This window comes from Pyrgilauda ruficollis, unplaced genomic scaffold (genome assembly GCF_017590135.1).
Source record: "Pyrgilauda ruficollis isolate IOZ18807 unplaced genomic scaffold, ASM1759013v1 scaffold274, whole genome shotgun sequence".
NCBI lineage: Eukaryota > Metazoa > Chordata > Aves > Passeriformes > Passeridae > Pyrgilauda > Pyrgilauda ruficollis.
Window position 1 is genome coordinate 159405 of NW_024524089.1, and position 26162 is coordinate 185566.

Below are 26162 nucleotides of genomic sequence, written 5' to 3' on the forward strand. Positions count from 1 at the left end.
TTCCTGGAAAGGATTGGGAACTACTTCCTGACCCAAGCAATAGAGGAGGCAATGAGGGGACATGCCCCCCTGGGCCTGATGCTCACAAACAGGGAATGGCTCACTGGTGATGTGAGGGCTGAAGGCAGCCTTTGCTACAGTGACCATGATGTGGTAGAGTTCAAGATCCAGAGCGCAGTGACCAGAGCAAAAAGCAAGCTCACAACACTGAACAACGGGACAGCAGATGTGACCACCTGGGTGATCTGGAGGAGCCCCATGGGATAACACCCTGGAGTGAAGAGTGACTCAAAAAAGCTAGTTCATATGCAAGGATTACCTCCTCCAGGTGCAAAAGGAGTCCATCCCAACAAAGCACGAATTCAGGCAAAAAATGCCAACAGGCCTGCATGTTTGAACAGAGCTCCTAGCACAGAAAGGAAGGGTATGGAGGCAGAAGCAGGGACAGGTAGCCTGAGAGGAACATAGAGGCATTGTCCAAACACGTAGACACATGGCTAGGAAAGCCAAAGTCTACCTGGAATCACATCTGGCATAGGATGTCAAAAGTGAGAAGGGTTTCTCTAAGTTTTCTCTCAGCAGCTCAAGGAAGACTAGAGAAAATGTCTAGGGTCGACTGCTGGGTGATACAGGGCAAGTTCTTCACATCGGTCTTTACTAGCAAGACCAGCCTTTAGGAACTCCAGGTCCTGGACACCTCGGGGAATTCTGCAGCAAGGAAGATGATCTTTGGCTTCTACTCAGCTTTGGTGAGGGCACACTTGGAGTCTATGTTGAGTTTTGTGCTCCCGAGTACACCAGAGACATTAACATGTTGGAGAGAATCCAGCAGAGGGCCATAAAGATGATGAAGGGGATGGAGTATTTCCCACAGGAGGAGAGGCTGACAGAGATGGGACTGCTCAGCCTGGGGAGGAGAAGGTTTCTGGCAATCTCATCAATGAGCACAAACAGTTGAAGTGAGGAAGTGAAGAGGACAGAACCAGGCTCTTTTCAGTGTTTCTCAGTGACAGGCCCAGAGGTGAAGGGCACAAACCGAAACACTGCAGGTTCCCTCTGAACACAAGGAAACAATTTTTCACCATGAGGGTGACCGAGCACTGAAGCAGGTTACCCAGAGGGGTTGTAGAGGCTCCTTCCTTAGAGAAATTCAAAAATAGTCTGGACCTATGGCTGGGCTACTTGCTAGAGATGACCCTGCTTGTGCAGGGAGGGGGTTAAGGTGTACTCCAGAGATCTCTTCCAAGTTCAACTATTCTGTGTTTTCCCTTAAACATAAGCCAATTAAAATGTGTGGATAGAGCCCTGTGGCCCTGGTTGCCTCACTGCCAGATCATTCATCACATACATGATTGCGGGTGGGTGGACAAGGAACAATGAATGGAAAGTTCTTGACATTAGACTACATCTCATTTCAGATGTTCAGAAGTGAAATGAGAATAGGATTGTCTGAGGGAGGGGCCTGAGAAAAGACTTTAAACAAGACAGGAAAGTGTAAAGAAAAGCAATAAGGAAGAGATTCACCTGCCCAGTTCCACTCAGATTACAGAAACTGCACCTGAAGAACTGTGGAGTGGAATACTGAGCAACTTGGGAGGGAAGATCTCTCCACAGTGATTATTTTTTATTGTCGAGTGAAAAAAATAATTACTACATAAACCTATAATCTCACATTGTTATTTCCAGGAGGGATGGCAGATACAGAGAAACAATCATGCTTTGAAACTCTCATTCTGCCCCTGGGTATTTCTATTTCCAGAAGAAAAACAGCAAAATGAAATCACATAGCATACTGCAAGCAAAGCAGATTTGCAGTGATTAAACATGATTCACATCTCTCTCACCTTCCTAACAAAACATAGTTGGAAAAATAATACTATGGCCTAAATTTTATTGTTGCTTATATTTTACATCTGTAATTTTGGCCAAAATGGCCTGACCGAATAAAGTAGACACCAACTGGCCTCAAACTACAAGAAGCTAAAGAATGGCTTACAAAGGTAGGCACTGCAGCTATCACAAACTTTCTGCTTCCACCTGAACCTCGCCTCTGCATCTAGTCAGAGAGCAGCTTACATTCACAAGCATGTTTATCCCTTTCCAAAATTGCCTAAGATAGGCTGCTCACAGCACTGAGGACTTTAGCCCACAGATAGCAATAATAATTGTTCCCAGGACATGGAGCTTTTCCTGGCATTGCCTCAGTCCAGTCACTATAAATAGTATATCGAAAGTCAAGTCAGGAGGAAAGAGAAAAAAATTCCCTGGCAATCTAAATAGGCAAAAGCCACTTCCTCTTATTCAAGCACTTACAGTGAGCCTAGGGCTGTCTTCGTACACACAGACAGAATCCATCTCTCATTTGTTTCTGAATGATCTTACCTTGCATTCCCTTCTTACCGCAGATCATGGCATCAGGTCCACTTGCCGTGGTCCTACAGCCTCTGCAGATGACTGTGCTCACTGGAGACAGTCGTAACAAATGTTACATACTAGTCCTGGTGGCCCGCTGCCACCAGGACTAGTATGTTTTCCTTTAGTGAACACAACCACTTCAGGACCATCCCAGAGAAAGCCTGAACAAGAGCGGCTTCTCCTGAAACACCTCCACCATGTTCCTGCAGAACAACTTCACACAAAACATGAACACCAGCTAAGCCACAGGCCTTGTCACTGGCATCACTGGAACTTATCATCCCCCAGCACCAGGACTTTCCAAGAAAACACGGATCTAGCTGTGATTGATTCACAATACCGGATGCAGGGACAGAGGGCTGCAGAGCTAGCACCTCAGGGGCCACAGCAAGCTGCCACTTCCCATCAAGTCAGGCCTACCATGAAAGGAGAAGGCAGAGTTTGGAGTGCGCAAGCGCTCTTCCTCAGCTTGTCTCAGTCATTTTTCATATCTTGGCACAGTGTCAGAATGCCACAACAGTTCAGCTGGGCACAGCTCATCTCAGACACTGACCCAGTTTTCCTCAGCTCCCCCTACAACGCTCGCCCCTGTGTTGCCTGTGTTTGCCTGACTGCTCACTGGAGACAAGTTCCACCCGGGAGGCCAGAGGAGCAGCTTCTGACAGACTTCTAGCAATAACAAACGGCAAAACCAGCACAGAAAAGTGCTGGAATCATAGAGTGGCAGTAGGGAGAGGGGTAAAGAAAATGAAGATGAAGAGAGGACAGACCAAGAACCAAAAAGGCAGAGAAAGAGGCATTAAAAAGCTCAGTCTGACAGTAACAGCAGAGAGGAAATATTTGGAGAACTAAGCAAAATACAAGAAGAGGAGAAGGACCAAGAAAGGCAGCTGGGAACTTCACCAGAGCTTTATGTACACCCAGCAGTGACTTTAGGGAATGTGATACAGGTGACACTGACTTTTTGTATGCAGTTATGACTTGGAACTGAATTGAGACACAAGGAGACATTTAGAAGAGCATAAAATTGCTCTCTTCTTGACTGAGACAAGTGATCTGTTTCTTGTATAGGAGTTCTGATCCCAGGTGTACTGTGGACAGCAAGAATAAATACTAGATGTGAGAGCATTGAAAATGAACAATGTCAAAGCTGGAACTGGAGTCAAACTGGGAAGGATGAATGGACACAGATGACTTTGAGGCCTAGGGAAAAATGGATGTGCAGAGATACAGAGGACCTCAAATGAGAATGACTCTAGGTAAAGGGATGGAGTTTGGCACTTAGAGGACAGGATGATGGAAAGGAGTTAGCAACCAATAATATTGTAGAATCATGATGCAGACATTTAGACATTACATTTCTCAAAATGCCAGAAAGATAGCATAATTAGCATGCAGAAGACATGCCAGAAAATAAAAATTGTAGTGTTGTTTAGATAAAACACTTCTTCCCCACTCCCTTTCCCATAAATATATCTATGGCTTGCTTATGGAGATAGTAAATTCCTACTGAGCCAGGCTATTCCACAGCTACTGCTACTGTGCATCTTGCATCTTGTTCTGAGTAAGGTGGGATCAGCCTGCAACAGAAGCCAGGCATAGTGATGCAATAGAGCCCTGGGTTAATCTAGAGTTTCACAGTTACTACAACTGTTTGGGTGGGGAAGAGAGACTGGAAATGAAAGAAACATAAGGAGAGAAAAGTGTGTCTTTTGAGTCTTAAAGAAGAGGATCAAATCAACTGAGATAAAATAAATGAAGTGACTAAGAACTCTTTCCTGCTTAACTGTTGATAGGAGATCAGTTGAGTAAGGGATTTTTTAGGTAAAAGAGGTGGAGCTGAAGCAATTACTGGCTAATTATATGTGGGAGAACTGCCAGGAAATGGTTTGTGTGAGGAAAAAAAAGGCAAAAACACGAGAGGAAAGATCTGGGCAGGGTAGGACAGATTATGAGTAGACAGCAAGCACTTGATACAGGAAAAGAAGCAAACTACTTGAAAAGCGCCAAAATGTATGTGCAAGTAGCAGAAGGAGGCTGGAGAAGCTGATGAAAGGAGCAATATGGAAGAAAAAAAATTGAAAAAGGTAATCTAGATCAAGGCACCAAACATTATTGTCAGCTGTGAGTTTACCTTGAAATTAAAGCTCTTACCCAGGAGAGGCTAAGCCACTGGGTTTGTTCATTTGGAAGCAGAGCAGGCTGTGGGGCGGGAGCTTACGGCTGTCATCAGCCACCTAATGGGAGGATATGAAGAAGGTGTAGGCACAAGGTGGCAGAACATGAGATAACAGACACAAGTTGTAATAACCTCTTACTACATCTTACTAAAATCTTCTTCTACATAGGAAGAAGTAATTTCACCATGGGTGTTGTCAAATATTGGAACAGTTGCCCAGGGACATTGTGTTTTCAGTAATAACTAAAACTAGAGTAGAACAGGCCTTGAGTGACCTAACCTAATTTGGTCCTGCTTTGAGCGTGGAGTTGGAGCAGATGACTTTCATAAGTCCCTGCAACATAAATTATCCTGTGGTTTTAAATGAAGCATCCTTTAAGTGATTAAAATTTAAGAAGAGCTTGTTGTGCTCTTTTTTCCCTTTGCTACTAGTATGTGCATATTTTTTAGCAGACTATCAAATCTTTTATTTTAACACAAATCTTAACATTCTTTTAGCCTCACACACTGAAAAAGGTTTATCCAAGCTGATGAGAAAGGGCATTTTTCAGTAACACAAAAATAATCATGCAATATTCTTCCCAAATGAGACCTCCAACAGCTTCATGCACAGTTGCTTTCTCCTGTAGTTATCAGCAGTACAGATGTGATTCCTTCTGCAATCAGAAGGGACTGCGTATAGCCAAAGGACACTGGCAATTTTATGGAATCCTTACAGCTACCACAGATGACAGGCAGACCTTTTGCTTGCTAAATACTCTTAGAAACAAACATCCAGAGAAAGAAGAGAGGACAAGCAGCCATGTGGATGGCTAACCTTGGTGAACACCCAAATGCCCACCCTCTTACTCTCCCTCCTCAGCAAGACATAGGGAGAAAACTGCATGAGAAAGCTCGTGGGCAGAGGTAAAGAAGTTATAAAGACAGGGAGCTTGTTTACCAATTACTATCACAAGCAAGACAGACTTGGCTTGGGGAAATTTAATTTATTGCTGATTAACATAGATTTGGGTAATGAGAAAACAAAAACAAACATTAAACCAACACCTTTCTTCCTCCCTCTCCCAAGTTCAGCTTAAAGCTTTTCACTCCAAACTTGTTCCCTCCTTCTCTTTCTGGCTGATGTTTTCTGCCTCTGGTTAAGTATGTTTGTACAGAGGTGCCACACACATGGCTAATCAGCTCAGCTCTGTCCAGAGCTCTGTCCTTCTTTATTTAGAAGTCAGCTTAGCACTTTATCAGGCAGTCATTCCTCTTCTCTTTTTTGTCTACACTGTAATTTTAAAAATATTTTTTAAAATGCCCCAGTCATAAATTCTAAATATTATTTTCAAAAGTACCTGGTAATCTAAAACCTATATGATTTTGCATAGCAAGGCACCCTGTGTGTGCATACATCTACAGAAAGAAAAGGAATTAAGGTCCCAACCTTCTTTTTTCCTCTGTAAACCGCCATTCTCTTTTTTGACTGTTCACCATGACAAGTCTAATCAGATAAAGTGAAAAGTGAATCCCACGCAGATTGCACCCACATCACCCAAAGGGCTTGCTAAAAGTTGCTGTTTTACTCTTCTATTTAGCTGGAGAAATCTGCCATATAGTAACACAGAGCAGGCAGTCTTATAAAAATAAGGAAAGAAAGTAGCTTAAATCATGATAGGGGACAGGGTGGAAAAAAGGGCTTTCTATCTATCTGCTCAGAATGGCTCTTGGCAGATTTGTTGTTCTAAATAAAGAGGTAACAGCTGGTCCAGGAAGGAATCCACAGGCTTGCATATGGTGAGGGGGAAGGCAATGCCCACACACTCTCCTACCAAAGTGTAAGAAGGAAACTTGCTTCTCCTTCTTATCCTTGGTTGATTCTTCAGTCTTATTACGAACACCTCTCTGCATTATCATCAGGAGAAATCTGCCCTTGAGCTATTGCTTTTGTTCTGTGTTTCATCTAGAACACTGTGTCTGCTCTGTATCAGGACAGACGTCTGTCCTTAGGAAAGGAGAACACAGGCACAGAGGAGAAGGGCTGGAGAGGACTCCACACAGAGAACACCAAGCAAGGGGACACAAGCTGAATGTGGCTTCGTTCAGACAGGACAGCAACATGTTGTTAGAAAGGAGAAGAGATTGGGAAGGATGATCAAGCCAGAGGAGTTCACAAGAAACATGAGGAAAGAATACCCTTCAACATTATGATTCATATTTGGTTGTCATTGGCTGCTCTAGGCTGCTCATGGAATCTTGGGAAGTAAATTTTAGGAACTGACTTTTGTAGCTTGATAGACTGTCATTACTTCAGTTATTCCTACAATATTAACCATTCTCATCTGTCTCCAGCTTCTGTGACAATCAGGCTGCAAGGAAGTATCAGCTTTCACTGAATACTATGGAAAATGGAAGACATTAAAAAAAATTCTTGTTTTTATTTGGCAAGCCAAATTTCATTCTTTTTTTTTTAAGAGTACTATATGAAACTAACTTATTGACTGGCAGTTTATTTAGACAGTGAACTAGTCATGCTACTGATGCAGACAACAAATTTAGTGCCATTCAGAGCTGCTCTATGTCAGAGCTTACTGTCTCTGAAGCAGCACTAAATGAATGTAGTTACATTTCTCTCAGAATGAGCAGGATAAAAAAGGCACACATATTCCAATTATTCTCAAAGTTTAAACAAATGAAAAGCACTTACCAATTTTAATTGCTTTTTAAGGCTCCAGTACAATGACCTGTATTTTAATCAAACTATTTTGCATGACCCAAATCACTTCACGTAGCAAGAATTTAAGGTAATATTGACAACACCAATTATTCGTTGCATTTGCACTCTGTTGTTAACCAGAGTATTTGTACGTTCCATGTCCACGTTGAACTCTTGTTTTAATAAATCCAACTTTTAAATTTTGTCTGCAGCCAGGACTGTTCCATGTGACATTTATTTTTTAGAGTACTAAGTGTAGTGCAGCAACATTTTAGACTGCTGAGAAATTTTGAGTAGATGCAGATTAAAACAAAGGATGCACAAAAAGAACATTATACACAAATTATACAACCAACATAAGCAGTTTTCTCTAATGGACTGTCCTAAGCTTAAGATACAAACACAGTCATGACATTAGACTGGGTGCTCAGACTTGGCCGGATTTTAGCCCAATACCACTTCTGGGTGACATGTAATGTACTCTACTCCTCCTACAAACATATCACAGAAATACCATTGGCCCTGGGGCAGAGTACATTATTGGTAATGATGATACCATTATGACTGATTTTTCTAGTCAGGACAGGCTCACAAAGGCACATTTTCTCTGTCCCGTGACCAGGCTGCTGCCCTTTCCACTTTTTTTATTTTATTACTATACACTAGCAAAAGGGCCCAAAATAACTAGTACAGAGATTGTATTAGCTCTGGGCTCAGCTCTCCTCCATGCAGCATCTTCCTTCTAATGCTGCTGCCTCTTGATAAAGAAGTGGAATTATGGTAGATCTGGCCAGTGACAGCTCCTGCTAGTTCTGTATGTACCCTCAGAGGCTGTCTCTGGTGGCAGCTGTAACTAAGGCCTGAGTGGAGCTTCCAACCATTTTCTTAGCAGCTAGTAGTAGTGTCCTGGTTTTGGCCAGGACAAGGACAATCTCTTGCATTAGCTGGGAGTGGGCATGGCTGTGGGGGTGTAACCAGGACCAGATGTTACTCTACACCACCTCTTATCATTGACAGGGGTGGGGGGAAGGCACTCACACTCCAAGGAAAAGGGCATTCCTTTCTGTTGGGAGAAAACTTCTCTGTGTTGCAAAGAACCAACCAGACCAATATTTGTTTATTGTCACTTCCCATGTAAATCATCGGTCTTACACCTTTTGTTGTTAATATTGTTGTTACTGTTCATTTTATTATCGCATTACTGTTTCTAGTAAATGTTCTTATCATAACTGATGATCTTTGCCTTTCGTGCTTCCAGCTGGAGGGGGAGCGAGTGGCAGCATGGTTTTAGTGGCAATACCAAACTGGAGAACACCATTCCTAAACCATGACAAGTGGTCACTCTAACTCCAGTCTGAGGAGCTAAATGTGTGAAAAGAGGCTGCCACAAGGTGATCTCTGTGGGAAATTATTTACTCTCCCAGCTCTGTGAAATTTTGGCTAGGGCCAAATATTGCTGGCACAGAGAACCAATGAAAAAATGGCTGCCTAAGAGGAAGAGGGAAAAAAGTTCTCTCACCTTGGCAGGCTCGATCATCATCCACAGGCTGGTAGCCAGCCTTGCAGGTACACCGTCCAATGGCCACCATCCACTCCCCTTCTCCATTGCAGTGCAGCCGAACACTCGAGGACCCCGTTGTGCTCGTCTCTTCAGCGTTGGGTACACACGTCCCCGGGGACTCCACCAGTGAGGTCCTCTCCCCGCCAGCAAACGTTTCAGGAAAGGAGGCAAATCCTTTCACCACAGCTGGGCACTTGTAGAAAAAGACTTGGACTGCCACCAAGGACATGCAGGCTCCCGAATCCTGGAAGGCCAGGTAGAAGCCATGCTTGGTGAGTGGCCCAAAGCTACGGACTTTAACATTCATCTTGACCACCTTCCCAGTGCTGTCCACCTGGGAAAAGCTTTCATCAGCTGCAATAGTATCCACTTTGGTCCAGGGGCCCTCACGCCACTCTGGCACGTCCTGAGAGGCTATGTCAGCCTCTGACTGGTGGTAGTAGAGTGTGAAGGTCTCCTTGCAGGAAGAGGCCACAGTGCGCATGCTGGCGCAGTCCCTCACGGAGAAACGGAGGCGGACGTGGACGCGGTGGGCCCCGCGCCGCTCTATGAAGTGAGTGCGCAGCCAGTTGTTCTGACCTGGTTCAGCCACGTTGCACACTTGAAAGGTTCGGATCAGGCGCTTCTTGTCATCCAGGACACTTACCTCATCCCACTACAATGGATACAGAGGAGAAAAAAGAAACAGAAATAAAAAAATGGATTCAGTATTCAACGGCACCAAAAATACAGGACAGATCTTTGTCCTCCCCCTCTCCTTGCCATGTCTATGACAAGATTTGAACTTGTTGATGCTATGTGCAGCAGAGCATTCTAGACAGAGTATGACCCTGTAAAGAAGAGCAGTCAAAGCTCCGAAGTAAGAATTGTTGTGACAGAAAACATAAATGATGCAAACTTGGTCACACGACATTGAGAATCTTAAAATGCAAGAGTCACACTTTCTTACTTCCTATTTTCCCATCTCTGATCTCCAGAGACAAAACAAATGACACAAACAAATGAGACAGAGCAAAAAGACACTGTTCTCTGGCGAACACATTAAAGCAGAAGTCCCTTCTACCTAACTTTACCACAGTGGGAGCTATGTTCTAAATCTCCTATGCACATAAACCACTCAGCATGGCCACTACAGGGGCAGGTCCAGATCTGGTTTGTGGCTGCAGGAAGGCACAAGGATAAGGAGGGGTGAGAGCAGGTTCCTCCTGTACAAAGCTGTAAGACAAAACCTACTCTCTCAAAAAGCTTTACAAAATAGGTACAAGGCCCTGGGTATGACAGAGGATGTGCACAGTGAGGTAAAGGAGAAGGAACCTGCTCAAGCATTCTCATGAAGGTCTGACCAACTTCTCACAACAAGATTTGCATTAGGACCATTGGCCAAGAAGAAACAACAGCAAGTTATGGTCATTAGTGACTCCCTCCTGTGTGAAACAGAAGCACCCTTTTACTGATTACAACATCTTTTCAGGCAAGTGCTGTCTCCCTGGGCCCCAGTTTAGCAATGTCACCAGATGATGGAAGAGCTTAGTGCAGCCTTCAGACTACTATTCACATCCGCTTTTTCACATGGGTACAAACAATGTCCCAACAAAAACTGCAAAGTTGATCAAGAGAGTTTTCAGGGCCCCGGATGAAATGTTAAAAAAATCAGGAGCACAGGTAGTGTTTTTCTCAATCTTTTCAGTAGCAGTAAGGCACATTTGAAAGAAACAAATGATGCCAAGACATCAATACTGGCTTCAGGACTGGTGCCTCTGTCAAAATGCTTGGGTTCGTAACCACTGAAGAATCTCTGAGACATAGGGTGTGTTGGGACATGACAGGATCCACCGTCCCAATGGAAGAAATGTATCTTTGTTCATAAACTGGAGGGACTGATTGAGAGATTTAATCTGTAATTGATGAAGGAAGGGCATACCACCAGGAGAGCTGAAGGTAAACCACGGGCTGGCATGGCATAGACTTAGGATGGCAGTGCCAGCTGGGATTATGTATGCTGCTCCTGGGAGCACGGAGAGCTCAGGAGCACAACTGAAATGTTTGTACACCATGGGAGCATTGGGCAATCATTCACAGCACAAAACATAACAAGAACAAGTGCCAGATCCTGCACCTGGGATGGAGTAACAGCAGGCACAAGTACAAACTGTGACAGGAGTGTCTGAGTGCCCTGCAGGGAGGGCCCTGGGGGTGCTGGGGCAGCAGCAGCTCAGTGAGAGTCAGCAGGGTGTGCCCGGGCAGCCCAGAGGGCAGGAACCGCGTCCTGGGGGCACCAAACACAGAGCACAGCCGGGCAGAGCAGGGATCATCCCCTGTGCCCTGCGGCCTCACCCGGAGTGCTGGGAGCAGCTCTGGGCACCACCACTTCAGAGGGGTGGGAAAGTCTCTGAATGTGTGCAGAGGAGGGAAACAAAGCAGGTGAAGGGGCTGGAAGGTGTGTCCTGGGAGGAGTGGCTGAGGACTCTCGGTTTATCCAATGTGGAGAAAAGAGAGGCTGAGGGACAACCCCCTTGCTCTGCAGCTCCCTGAGGAGGGGAATTGGAGAGGGAAGTGCTGATCCCTTCTCCCTCAGATCAATGACAGGATGCATGGGAATGGTTAAAATCTGCCTCAGGGGAAGCTCAAAATTGACATCAGGAAACATTTCTTTACCTAGAGAGTGGTCAGACACTGGAATAGGCTTCCTAGAGACGTGGTCAATATCCCAAGCCCGTCAGTGTGTAAGAGACATTTGACAGTGCCCTTCATAACATGCTTCAACTTTAGGTCAGCCCTTAAGTGGTCAGACCTGGACTAGATGATTGTTGTAGGTACCTTCTGAATGAAATATTCTATTCTATTCTATTCTATTCTATTCTATTCTGAGGGGTGCCTGGAGAACTCTGTAGTATCTCTGGAGCAGAGGTGAAGGAATAGGGTAAGGACGTGGCAATAGCATCCCACTCAGCACCCTTCTCTCTTAACAATCTGGCTTTACAAAAGACATTGTGTTCAAATTCTTCATATATACAAAATCTACAGACCAAGTCTCACAGTTTCCCTTTCTTCATCAGATGCATACATGTCTTCCCAGCAGACACAGAGTCAAGAAGAGGGACAAGGGAAATGCTTACCCCATCAGAAGGGTGTGCAGTCCAGCCAATCTCTGAGGTCTCTTGAGTTGTATCCAGAAGTATTTCTGTTTGTATTTAAAAACATTAAATAAAAAAAGTATTTTGTGCTATTCCAAGTCAGATTAAAATCTTATCTGTTCCTCTCAAGATTGTCTTGTAGAGGACTTCTATACACCAAAAATAAACATTGATGTTTTGAGACTAAATATGACAGGTTATGTCCACACTAATAAATTAAGAAAGGCAAGACAAAGGCAGAGGCACTGGGCACATAATCATGTTAACTCATGATTCTCAAGTTGCTTGGCAATATTCTCACCAGACTTTCCCAGGCAAAGTATAAGCACACTGACAGCATGGCGCAGAGTTATCATAATCAGAAGTTCAGATGAGGCCACTCTTTTTGGAAAGGAAAAAGTGGGACACAAGATGAGCTACATGAATGCATGCCAGTCCCATTAGGACTACGGTTGCCCATTTTATCTGCACATGTAAGTGTGGACATAAGGCCAAAGCATGTTTGTTCCCAGTTCTGGAACCAGATTTCTTTGGGAGTTTATGACCCAGCTGATCCTGTAATGGATTAATTTTGTTCTGGAGCTGGGAATTACATTGCAGGCCTCTGTAGGAATCCCAGTATTAAATAATCTGTTGCATTATTACACTGCTCAAGAGTAGGATACATGCAGCACTTCACAGGCCTAGTTTATTCCCACAACTAGTCTGCATTTCCATTGTTATTGAATCTACCACTGGAGACAGATATCAGCCTTGACTGCTCTTGGACAGTTATTGTCTGCTTGGGTACAAAGAAACACAAAAGAAATTTTGACATTACAACCTATAAACATAGTATTCTCCAAAAGAGAATCTCAGGGTCTGAGACCTCTGTGATATGCAAGCATGTGCTCTTCACTCTGTATATTTAGGACACAGAATAAGAAAATTACTCAGATGAATAGGTATTTACATGTGTTGATATATACTGTATAAATCAATTTTCTTTTCTTAAATTCTGGGAAGCTTTATTTGCTTATTTTGATTTTCATATTTCTATTTTATTGCTTCAAAAAAAAAAACCCTGCAAAAAACGATTAAAAAAATCCAACCCAAAACCTAACAGCCAGCTTACTTACAAATAAGGTTCACAATCCATTATTAAAACTTTTAAAGGTTTAGTAATATGACTGTTCCACATTTTATGCAGCACAGATATCCTCAATGGTTTTTATTTCCAGTTTATGGATTGCTTATGTCACTATCCCTACCAATACACCTAGGGATTCACTCCACATTAATGACTGGAAAGGAAAGACTAGGCTCATCCTAAAGCAGACATGATCGAGTGAGCAAGTTTATACAGACCTCAGCCTTGACCGATGTTCCTGAACTATATTCCCTATATTCCTACAGGACATTTTATACTTTTCAGACCTCCCTGAGGATGCAGCTCCTTGATTCAAAAGCAGTGCAAAGTACCAGGGCTGGCTTGCCAAAACTGGAAAGAACTACTGGTTACAGCTGAAGAACAACCCCACTAAAATTATGTAACAGACCTCAGGAAATGCTGAGCTGCTCAGTTAAGGATAGCTCAGCTCAGACAGCTCCTCTGAGCAGCACAACATCTGCAAAAGGCCTATGCCTCCCTGAGGCACAGTCTTCCCTAGGCTGTCCTAGCAGCAGAGGAACTTGGCATTCCCCCACGCCCATCACCTTCTCAATTGCACAGTCTGGCACAGAGATTGCACAGTGTCATGTCATTACTTTGCCACTGGGATCCCAGACATAGTCTTGATATGCTGAAATAATGCACAAGGCTATTTTTCAATGCAGAAAGAACTTTTTTTCTAATCAGATCTGAGTCTCCCATTTCCCAAAGCACAACGCTTCTACCCCATGGAAACTCTAGAAGAAAGTAAAATAGAGAAAAGTTAATCAGGGCATGGAAAACCATACAGAAAGTGAAGAAGGAATGGGGAAGAAAGGAAATAGAGAAGACTTGCTCAGTAGCCTGTGCTCTGCCGTGTCAAGCATATCCTCCAGACAGCTTCTCACCAGTGAGCAAGGTAGTATTGACCAAGCACGTGAGTATTTTACAAGCAAACAGAAATAGGCAGCCTGAAGCAGACAGAACTGTCCCTTTCACAGTGAATGCTTTAAGTCAGAAACCACTAGAAAAATAAGAAAAGTACACAAGAATTTTGTGTGCATAAATCTCATTTCTCAACCTACGGCCGAAAGTCCCTCACTATTTTTGTTCTTCCTCCCCTTCCTACTGGCTGTATGCCTGGAATCACATCCCCAGTCACACTAGCTGCATGCACACTCATAAATCTAACAAGCTGTTAAACTGCTCTCTAGCTCTGAGGACAACAGGCACAGTATGGTTTATGTTCCCATGGCTAAAAATTCCAATCCCATAGAAGTGCACAGCTGCATCCAAACCACCTCCCAGGAATGGTCCTCAGTCCATCCTAACCCCTGACCTATGTGTAAGCACTGTTTATGATAAGATTATTTGGCATGGGCCAAACAAACCCATGGCTGTGCTCATAATTTAACAGTATTAATGACTACAGGTGTACAGGTATAAGCCTTCACTCTGGCACTTTATTAGCACTGATGACTGATGAAGCACTTCACATCCTCACTGTGCTGGGCCAGACCAGTATTCTGCTGCTCTTCAGTGCAGACAGAAATGATCTGTTCAGCTGAATTTACCACCTTGGAAGAAAAATGGCTTATACCCTTTCAACATTGCTCAAAATCAAGGCTCTTGCAACATCAGTTGAGAGACTGAGACTGAGACTCAGTCTCAGTCCAGCCCATGATGCTGCTAGAGACAACACTGATTGAGGTATCTCAGGGTATCATTGGAGCAATATTCCACTTTGCATTAAAAATGAGGAATAGGCAAGATATCTGAACAACCTAGAGGCTTTGAAACATGTGTAATTATGACAATTCTACAATTCTTTTTTCACTCCTGGTATAATCTCAGTTTTGAAGAATGATATTCCAATTTCATATTGTAAGTGTTATTTTACTTCAAGGAAGATAAAAACAACAGATGAGAGATTCTCCTATATGTTTCTTCCCTAAACTAAAAAAGAAAACAACATCACTTTTTATAGAAGAGTCAAATGGGTTCATTACACTCTGCAAAATCTAAACTCTCATTTGAGTATCCTCAGTTCTTGCCAGCCAGAGAAGGTGAAATAAAAATCCCAAATACTTCAGCTAGTACTATTCTACATTTACATCACAAACCAATCTCTTGGGCTACATTATGCTATAATGTCAACATCCAGAAAAACTGGGCAGAGGCTGGAAGCTATTACTGATCAGGCTGTTCAGAATAGGCACATTAATAATCTTCACATTTTGGTCTGCCTGTACTTTCAAGCAAGACTACTAAGCGCTTGTGTTACAGACAAAATGAGCCCCTGATGCAAGAGGATGACAATTCACCCAAGGATGACTGACCCTTAAAAACCTTCATGGAGGCAGAGATGGCCTAACAGCTTTCTGGATTGAAGGACATTGCCCTCGGTGTCTTAACAGGGCAGTGGTGCAAGAGGGAATTATACAACCAAAGCCTTGCAAACTACAGCCATGGACAAGAGAGCTGATCCTGAGAAGAGAGGAAAAGAATCCCTTTACCTGTGTGATGAGAATCTGCTACTAAAACTATAGAATCACAGAATGAAACAAGCTGGAAGGGACGTACAGATGTCATCTTAACCAACACCCCGCTCGAGGCTAGGCTAAATTACAGTAGGCTGCTCCAAACCTTTCCTAACTGAATTCTGAATATATCCAAAGGTACTGATAGAAGGCAAAGGGCACTATGGTAAAAGGTAACATTTAGAGAGTTTTCTTTGCTATGGAGCTGAATGCCCCAAGCAGCAAAACTTGCTCACTTAACAGACCTGAAATGAAGTGAAACATTTCTGAGCTTACTCTGCCTTCTACGATCATTCCTTGAAAAAGTAGGAAGGGTGTGAATGCTCTCTAAGAAGGCTGGGAAGAGAAAGCATTCCCTGGGCTTGTGCAAAAAGAGTGTTAGGAGTTGTCAGATCCAGTAACCTCACACAAGCCAGGCTGCTGCAGCTCCGTGGCCCCAGGCACAACCAATAGCAGGGTTAGGTGGGTATTCCCAACAGGCACACACACAAACACATGCAGGCACTGCACATCTATGAATGGCCAGCCACAAAGACCAACAAAGACAGAAGCACTCACCAGTCATGCAAACAGAAACAGCACCACCAATGGCCTCATCCTGCTCCCCTTTCTGGTTGGTCAGGATTAAGGTCTGTTAGTGGGAAATATATATGCATTTGTATACAATGTGGATCTGTGCAATAATTGTCCTTCGAGATTTAGCCTTCTGACCTCTGGATCTGTGCTCTCTCCATCTGCTGGTGCCTGAAGCTCACAGCCCCACTCCTGGTGTGAGTAGTCAGGCTCACTCACCGATACACCCCTTCACACACACACACATATGCATGCTATGGATCCCCTGCTAACTGGCTTTCTGGGTGCAGCCTACCCAGCAGCTAGCCCTGGGTGCTTGCTCCCCTGGGCTGCTATTCTGTGCATCTCTCCACCAAGCGGTCTTTGCCATTCAGCCTACCCAGGAACTGCCCTGGGATCCTCTTGTCTCCGGGTGTGCTGAGATACACAACACACAGACAGTACTCTCAAAGAACCCCTGGAATTTATGGTGCCCAGAACAGCTGACCTGGACCTCCTTGTAGTTCTTCCCTCACTAGATAAACCCCTCCATTTGTCTCACTCATAGAGACACATACACATTTAAACTGGTGTCTCATTCCTCCTCCAGACTCTGCTCTTTCCCTGCCCTCCCAACCCACTAACTCCACCATCAAGCTAGTCTGGCTTGCTATAGAGATCACAGACTCACTAATACAAGCTCACTCACTCCAGCTGCTTGCATCACAAGTGCACAGATCCTATAACCTGTGGTCCACCTTGAGTTGCTAGCACTTGATTTTCATCCATTCCATGATCTCCAGCTGCTGGTAGTGCTGACTCATGGGCCACTCTGACCTGTGGTTCAACTCCAGTTGCTGGTATATAAATGTGCATACACACACACACACACACACACACACACACTGGTGAAAAATGGAATTTAATAAGACAGGATAGACTGTGGTGATCAGATGCCTGACAGCCATACTGACCTGCAGCTGGTGTATGTGACTGGCCCCTTATCTCTCTACTTTCTCACACTTAATCCTCCCTTTCCACACACACGGTTACTCCCCTAGACAACCCACAGTAAATTCTGCAGATTATCTCCCCTACATCCCATAATAAATACCATGCCCCTGTTGGCAATAATCTCCTTCAATGTGAAAGGTGTCCCAGAGAGCATTTCCATTGATTTAACTTAATGGGTTCATTCCCACCCCACAGACTGATCACACTCCTGCGATAGCTCTGGGAGAAGATGGGTCAGGACGCTTATTTCTCTGTTTGGTTACTGAGGTTCCCTGGCCTTTCCCTACTCCTCCTTTGAGCATGGGGAGAGGGCCCTTTTATCAGGAACCTTTTATCACTCATATAAACAAATATATTAAGGCACGGGGTCTGTCATCGGGAGACAAAATACAGTGAAACCTTTTGGAAGCCTTATATACAATAGATCTTCCAAAACTAAACAGCAATTGTGGTGAAGTAAAAAACATATGAATAGTTAATGACATATGCAACTGTAGCAAGTATTCTGTTTTTCACAAATGAGTTGATGAAACAAGTAAAAAACCAAACAAAAATAGTCCAAAAAATCCTACTTGTTCATAACTGTCCAACACAAAGGTTGCTGTTATTTTTTAAAACAAAATGTCGTAAAGTAGCTATGACTTAACATGAAAAAACAAGATACAGAGTTATAGAATATGCCTCCTAATGGATACAAAGCCAAACTATATGAGAGAAATTAGTTCAAATTTTTTCTTGTATAAAGCCATAATGTCAATCCTGCAATGAATGATCCTGTGTTACTTCTGCAATGCTACATCTCAAATGCAATTAATTTTAGAAAAGCTATTTGGAATCAATGGGATATGTGTTTAGTAAGTTCCATGAAGTATAATGTAATTTAACTGCTTGCTATGTCAGAGCAAAATGCTGACACTATCAGAATATCAAAGTTGTCATCTGCAAGGAGGAATTCTCACACTCCAACCAGGAGTTATGTACCATCTGTGAAAGAGAGAAATGACAGCCAAATGGTGTAGGATATGGAAATACACAGCTTTCTGCAAGGTAACACAGTTTTTAAGCTTTATGAATGATTGTGTATTTTTCTCTTCCCCGGCCCCTTTCTTTTGTTAAAGCTCTAAGGAAACTGCTGGGATTAGCATGTTGCACTACTACTGATGTCAGAAAATGCAGACATCAAGAAATTAAAATAAAAAAAGTTCCAGCTTTGCATATGAAATCAAGTTAAATTACTATTTACAACTTTCCTAGAGATACAATATAATATCTACTCTTCCACAGCTTAAGAAGTTCATTCTCCAAACACCCACTATTAAGTCAGGAACTTGGGTCCAACTGCCACTGCCACCAAACCAGCTACTTTCGATACAGCACAGCGTGACTTTTTATGCTTATCTACGTTCTCCTGCTTGCTTATTTTCATAGACATTAAAAAGGGAGCTTATGTCTTCCAAAGCTTTACCAAGGCTTTACCAAAGTCCCGGAGACCCTGCACTACAAGAATGCCATTCCTTTTCTTTCAAGCTTTAATTAGCTTTGAATATAAACAGTGTTAGTTGCAGCATGAATAGTCTCTCCTGTCCTACTGGCCTCCAAGCAGCAGATCGGGAACAGATTCAACGCAGGGCATGGTGCAAACCTGGGAACAGGGATGCCCCCTAGCACAGGAACTACACAGGAATCTATTATGGAAGAAAATGAATCAAATGGAGCTGCTGAGACTGACCAAAAGGATAAAACCCTGCCTGTTCCCCCTTTACAAACAGGCTGCACATCCAGCCCCGTCTCATTCACGTTCTGCATGTCTGCAACAGGATATTCCTCTGCCCTGGGCTTTCCAAGCACGTGGCAAAGTTTTTGGCATGCAGGAGAGCGTCAGGAAAGAACTGTGAAGAAAATGTTTGCTAGGATTTTAACAACTCATGTGAATCACAAGCAATCAAAATAAAAAGTTAATTTTACTTTTTTTTTTCCCTCCTGAAGTAAAATGACACTAATTTAAACCTTTCTTTGTGTATACTAAACTGCATATAATAAACCAAAAGACAATGGTATTTTTCACTCTGAAGATTCCCTCTGAGGAAGGTATATTTTCCTCCACTTCAAAGGCAAGCCAATTTGAGCAATCAATACATTATTTTCAACAGCCCAAGAAAACAACCAGTTAGTAGAAAAAAATAGGGGGCAAATGAAATAAGAATGTCTGACCTCACTATTTTTTTTCTTCCATATTCTCTTTTGCCAAGGAGACACTCCTAATTCAAAGAGGTTTTACCAAAGCAGAATAATTATTTTCTCTATATCTTGAATTTCTGGAAGATACTTAGAAAGATTGCCCAGCTATTCTGCAAGCTAAAAAAAATCCTGTATAGAAATGTTTTCTGTTTGCAAAGCAGTCTTCCCTCAAGTTTCCATTCAGGCTTTTTTTTTTTAGTGTAAAAATCATGTCTGGAAAACTTTGCACAGACATGCTCATTCCTGGTGAAATCAGTGTGTCCAAATGCAAGAGCTGTATTAAATAAATTCAGACTAATGTCTCCTTTTTATGCATTAAAACCAATACCAACAAAATAATTTCAATTGCTTACAAGAACTTCTTTACTTCTGAGTCATGAGGGCCTTTAAAGTCCCATCAGGTCCTGCAAAAGCGTGCTGCCTTCTTTCTATCTGAGAGGCATTCTGCCTGAGAAGTATTTGCTCTCTTCATAATGCATATAAAGATAGTCTGAATCTTTTGACTACTTCCCTTCCCCTCTCCACACCTTCTCCCTCTTTTCTTAATGATTAACATTAAGGTTTAGAAAATTTCAAAGTTTGAACAACATTTGGTTTTGAGACAAAATGTGATTTACATTCAGATTATAAATCTAACTCAAATACCTGAGAAACACTAGGAAGAATTGATTGACTGATTTTCCCACTCAGTCAATTCTCTTCAGTTGGAGGTGAAGTGTATTTTAAACACCATCTAAAACTTCTAAGAAGCTCTACAACAACTAAAGACCACACTGGATATTCCCTATATTTTTTAACTTAAATCTGAAACCTGAATTTCAAGTTTCTGCTATATATAATAATGAGTCAACAAACAAGCCATGGGCCTTTTTTCTTCCTTATGGACAACTCTGCACTAAAGCAAAGCTTTCTACATAGTTATCATCAGACTTTCCTCCCCTACCATATAATTTTTATTTGACTTTTAACCACAACAAAAATACTTGCCTCTGAGATGCAAATCAGTTTTAAAGTGCAAACTTAGGACCATGCAGTACAGTCACAATGAAGATGCTGACTCCCCTGACCCTGAATTGAGAGCTGAAGTTCGGCTCATGGATGCCTTTACTGCTTCCTCTCCACAGGCAGAATTTTACTGTCCTATTTTAATCCAGGCAGCTCAACCATGTGATCTGTGAAGCTGTATCACACAGTACTTTCTAAACTCTTTTTATCTCTACAAACTTTCAGGACTGAGCACTGAATTTTAAAAATGTTCATTTGTACAGGCATCACTCAGTTACTTCATATTTGCAGAGAGAATTTATATTTTCCCCCCTTTTCTATCTCAGTTTCTCTACCAGTTACACAAGGAATTACACAGTAATTTTAAATACAATTTTAAAATCAGTAATTCACAGAATTTCAGAGATTTAAGAATTTGTATTATAATCTTATATCAATTATTTAGCCTTTGAACTTCCCACACACACTGTATTTCCCTCCTATTAAGAAAAGGGATGCTTTAACAAGCTTTCCTCTTTTTTCTAGATCTCACACTATTCTCCTTTCCTTTCCTCTAGGTCTTTCCTTGCTTCCCTTTGATTCCATCTCTCCCTCCTCTCCTCTTTCAATGGCTTTCAGAAATGCCAGAGATGAACATTCATCACAAAGCAGTACAGTTCACTGAGCACATGTAGCTGCAAGGATATTCTTGGAACAAACAAGGGGACTGTTTACAGTACCTCTGCCCTTCTCTAACTCTGCTCCATAGCTCTCATCTTATCTCCTGCTCTCATCGCCCTCCCTTCTATCATCTATTCTCTCTTCTGCCATTTTCTTGGCACCTCTTTTCCCCTGCCTACCTTTACCCTACCCTGACTCCAGTGCTTTCTCCCTCCTCTCTCCGCTGAATGTGAACTGCCTCTTCTTGTTAATGCAAAGCATTCTCTCCATGTCTGTTATTTGAGGCAAGTTTTTCAGAGGTGAGACAGAAACTCTTGATTTCAGTCCATTGGGTGCTGTCTTCTTGAACAGTATAAGCATGCAGAGATTGTTTCACAAAGCAAACATGGTGTAAGAAGAGAAACACGAGAATCAAATACATGCAAAGTATAAACAAGGAGCTTATTCCTGGAGCAAAAAAAAAAATCTATTCTTTGAGGCAGTCACTTCTGAGATAGTTAGTAGTAATGCTCACTAATGATCCTTCATAAGAGCGCTTGCCTCTCCCACCAGAAACAATACTAATAACTTCTTAAATCCCAAGAGATAGTGATCAACCATCAAACAGAAAGACATGTGCTCAATGCTCATCTGGACTAGGATATAAGCATACTGGAGAGCACACTTTTCTTTTTTTTAACCTCTACAGAAAGCTCTTTAAAGTTGATGTGAAACATCTGTTCTTACCTTCTAATGAGGTGACTAGATGAAAGAAGAAGACCATCCAGAGCCAACCCATTCCCGACACTCTTCTTGCACTGATGCCAGCATTAGAATCCATGAAGATTCTCTGCAAATACCACCATCTTCAACAAGCACACACCACTCCCTTGAAATGGTCTGAGATTTCTTGGAGTGTTTTAATATCTTCCCAAATTAAAGCACAGAGGTCTTTGCAGAGAAATACTGTTTAAGAAAAAAACAAAAGGTAGAAACAGAAATCAGGTCACTCTAACACAAAACTGAAAGTTTTTATACACCCATTCCATCATTTACTACTTCCAAGATATGGGTAAAAAAGGAGTGGCACAGACCCAGTATTTTCCATATACCCACCCCTCAAGACTTCAGTCAGTCACAGGTGTTTTTTTGAGACACATATTTTGAGCCTTTCATGGCATCAGGGACAGTGTGGTTCCCAGATCAACATTAATCTCTACCACAGTATAGGCTGTACTATTACGGAAGTCCTGATCCTTTCTGCATCTTTGGCAACGTTTCTTGGAAGGTGTCCATTCCATTTCCCCTGTATGCTTTTCAAATTCTATCTCTTGTAGTTTACACTTTGCCTTTTAAGGACTCTGCAGGGCAGTAGCCATGACAGGAGTTTTTGCCAACAAAAATCTGCACAGTTGACACACTTGTAACTGCGTCTCAGATGCAAGCATTTGTCTCTTTAAGCATTTGACTGCACAGCACTACTAAGTTGGACAGTATTTTTCCCATTGATATGTTGTACGTGTGGAAGCAAACGCTGTGATATTTAAGGTCAAATAGGGAGCCTGCATTACAGCCAGAAAAATCACACAAGTCCAAGTTTATTATCTTAAGTGGGAAAAAATCCAAACAAAATTCTACCACCACCATTAAGAACCTGACATAAAAGCTTATCTTACAGTAAGGGAGCAGCATGTAGCCTAATCCAGCCCTGCATTAGATCAATACAGCATAAAAATTTTGCTAAGCAAGGTAATTCTAGCTCCATCTGTCCAATTCTCAACCCAGCAGAGAAATATCACAGTAATATGTAGGTTGCATGCAAAAAGCCAGTATGTTTTTTTTTTCTTCAGGTGCTCTTTGAGCAGAGCATGGAAAATGCTCCAATGTCTTCAGTGAGACAGTGAAGCGTAGCTAAGGAGAAAGAAAAATGTCTCAGGCAATATACAGAAATGGTTCAATAACTTGGCTGAAAGAGGGGAAGAGGGGGGAAGAGTTGTAATTAAAAGGGGCAGCCTCAGTGCAATTATCTGAAAACCTTGCAGTAGGGGATTTGAGCAAGTTGGGCATAGCAGAGGAAAAAGCAGCCTGGGGAGTATGTGAAAAGGCAGCGGAGTGCAATTAGATTTGCTGTACTGGAGAGAGAGAAAAATTTGGGCAGGATGGAACAGTTCTCTATTCTGCTGCTCCCAGTGAGAACCTAGAGCACCCAGGACAGATGAACCAAAGGCACTCTGGGCATCACTAAAATGTAAGAAAACTAAAGGAATCTCAGCAAAACGCAAAAGTTTTGATTCATGACTTCTAAGGAAAGAAAAAAATAAAATCATTAAATATTACTGAGAAAAAATTAGGATTAAATGTGAGGATGGATACAGGTACTGCTTATTACTTTATGAAGCATCTACACAACACAACACATCATTTACAGAAACAACTATCCAAGCGCACAGCAGCAGTCTCCTGGAACAGGAGTACAGACTGCTGCCTGAGCCACCAAAACTAAGACTGCGCACACCAAAATCAAGCCTGCAAGACACCTTTACATGGAGATATAAATACTCACCATTTCCACTGGTAGTCAACTATAATAATGTAATATCTGTAAGTTTTTTATTAGACCAGTGAAATCCTAAGAGATGGGGACTTTTAAGCATTCATAATGAAGGCAAACAAATGCAGAAACAGAGGTCAAACAAACTGAAGAATACTTTCATTTCAGTCAGTGGGACCTCATTTATCTGCAGAAGGCTTGAAAACATCCCACAATTCAGATACGCTCACGTCACACAATTTCAGAGTCACAGAGCAGAAAACAGAACCCAAATACACTTTGGCTGCTGGATCTCATGCCAAAGCATCGAAATTACCACAAAACAGATATAACTAAAAAATCCCTTGTACACAAAACCAGACACAAAACAATTTCTGGCTCCAAGGAGACCAATTGTTCTGCTGCTGCCCTCCTCACCTGCACATCACTCTTACAACATCTGTTTGCCTTATCCTCATTTCTCCTGTATCCCACCAAAGTTACACTGCTCTTCAAGAGGAATCATGCAGCCGTTGTCTGGATTAGACTGGCAGTTATTTTCCCTAAAATAAACTGTGGCTAAATCAAAAAGCTGGTTGTGATTTAGCAGATAAAAAAGGTAATTTTTTTTTTTTTTTTTTAGGCTTTGGGTTTTTAAAAATTTTTATTCTGCCTCTTCCACACCTCAATGAAAAATGCTTACTCCACAATGAAGGATAGAGAGAACATTATGGAAGCATTTAAGGGAGAGTAGGAGGGAAGCACTAGCCTCTGTGAATTAAAGAGTACCAAGCCCCTAAATTGCTAACCACTGCCCTGCCCTTCCCCCTAGCACTTGATGTGTACAGAATCTGACTACACCCAAAGACGCTCATCTTTCATTCTTCAGTTCTCCTACTACTTCTACCCTACACCAAACTACGTAAACAGAAACCTCAAACCATCCCAACTTTCAAACCACCCTCTTCTCTTGTCCACACAAGCACCTTTCCATGGCCGCCTCAGCTAGTTACTTGTTCCAAAACTGCTTTCAGCAAGATTACTTCTCTTTGCTATGGAATCCACTATTCCCCACACTCCTTCAAACCCAACTGGAAAGCAATACATCTCCTGCGCACAGGATCCTTCGATAAACTTCCTTAAATACCCCTCCTCTCCCTCTGTCTCCTCCAAGTACATGAACTTGCCACTCAGGTACCAGCTGTCAATCTTCTTATGATAACCTATTTTTAGGTATATATTTCCTTAGCTAGTGGAATGATCTCTATTTCCTTGGAAGTCCCGAAAATTTTAAACCACCCGAGAAGTAACAGTTCCTGAGGATCAAAAGGTCTTTTAATGATTCAACCCTATAAAACTGTGAAGATTCCAAGCAGTCAGAAAAGACCAGTCACATATTACTTTTGCTGTAAATCTAAGCTCCAAGATACGGGAGACAGAAGTTTCTGGGTTGTCTCCTTACATTATTCACCAAAGCTATCATGACTGTTTACTTTGGCACCATCACTGTGGTACCTAGATTACCAAAATTTATGTTTGAAATCCCAGTTAGAGATAAATACAATCACCACCACTATTTTCAAGAATCCTGGTTTCTTAGCTGGTCAACGAGCAATGGAGTAGAGCTCTTTGGGAAGCTTGTCAAGGTGAGTTTTAAACATCACCAAGGACGGAGATTCCTCACCTTTTTTGGGCTTCTGTAGCAGTGTTGAACTAGGTAATTTTTTTTTTTTTTTCCTGGGGATTTTTAGTCTTCCTTATATGTAGTCAGAATCTCCTTTGCTGTCTTCTGTTTGCTATCTCAACAGAAGAAAGTCAGCTCTTGCCAAGCACCTCAAAGCTTCTTCTACCCAAGACTGAAAACACAAGCCATTTCAGCTGGAAAGCCTTGAATGTGAAACAGCATGCCTGGCTTGACTGGCACTGTTTAAATCCTATTTATTCTCACCAGGCAGGGCCAGTGCTGTAATTTCTCACTTTTTCTGAACTCAATCTTGAAGTGAGAACACTTCAGTACCATCTCCAGGCAAATGATGCTCAGTGCTACAGAGGAGATAGTGATAGTGCTCCCACATGTGCTAAAACAACTGACAGTAGTACAGTTCTGTGCTTGTCAGACTTCTGTCACAAAGAGGGCTGCTGTCTGTCCGTGCTGTACCCAAGCTGTGGCAAAGCATTTCATGCAGCCAGTAGCTTTGCAGCAGCTTCTTTATGCAAATAAAGGATTCCCTCAAAGTTCAAGCATTGTCAGTGATGACACCTGAAGAGCCATAGGGCACCAGTGCTGCTAAAAAGGTTAGCATTAATCAAGAATTCCCTTCCATCAGCGCATGTGGGGTTTTTTTGGAAAGGAAGCAGGTTTGCTCCAAGGTTTGTGCAGTCACTTATTTTAGAGCACACCAACAGTATATGTCTGGAGTCTTGATGAAGGTGGTCATGCACGTGACAAACCTAAGAGGGGTCTCCTTGGAATGGACTGCTTTTTTATTCTTCTGGGGTTTGCATGGCACTCTGAGACTGATCAAAAA

General features: G+C 42.4%; 1 protein-coding gene across 2 annotated transcripts in view; it reads right to left on the reverse strand.

Annotated features, from left to right (window-relative positions):
* Window positions 1–26162, reverse strand: part of LOC121355885 (ephrin type-B receptor 5) — a 65824-nt gene that overhangs the window by 25077 nt on the left and 14585 nt on the right. For both annotated transcript variants that reach the window (XM_041471712.1, XM_041471711.1), the window contains exons 2-4: window positions 21852–22070; window positions 11970–12034; window positions 8812–9508 (exon numbers count right to left, since the gene is read on the reverse strand). In XM_041471712.1, coding sequence (XP_041327646.1) covers window positions 8812–9508; window positions 11970–12034; window positions 21852–21945 — 856 coding nt within the window. In that variant the 5' untranslated portion in view covers window positions 21946–22070. The remainder of the gene's footprint in view (window positions 1–8811; window positions 9509–11969; window positions 12035–21851; window positions 22071–26162) is intronic.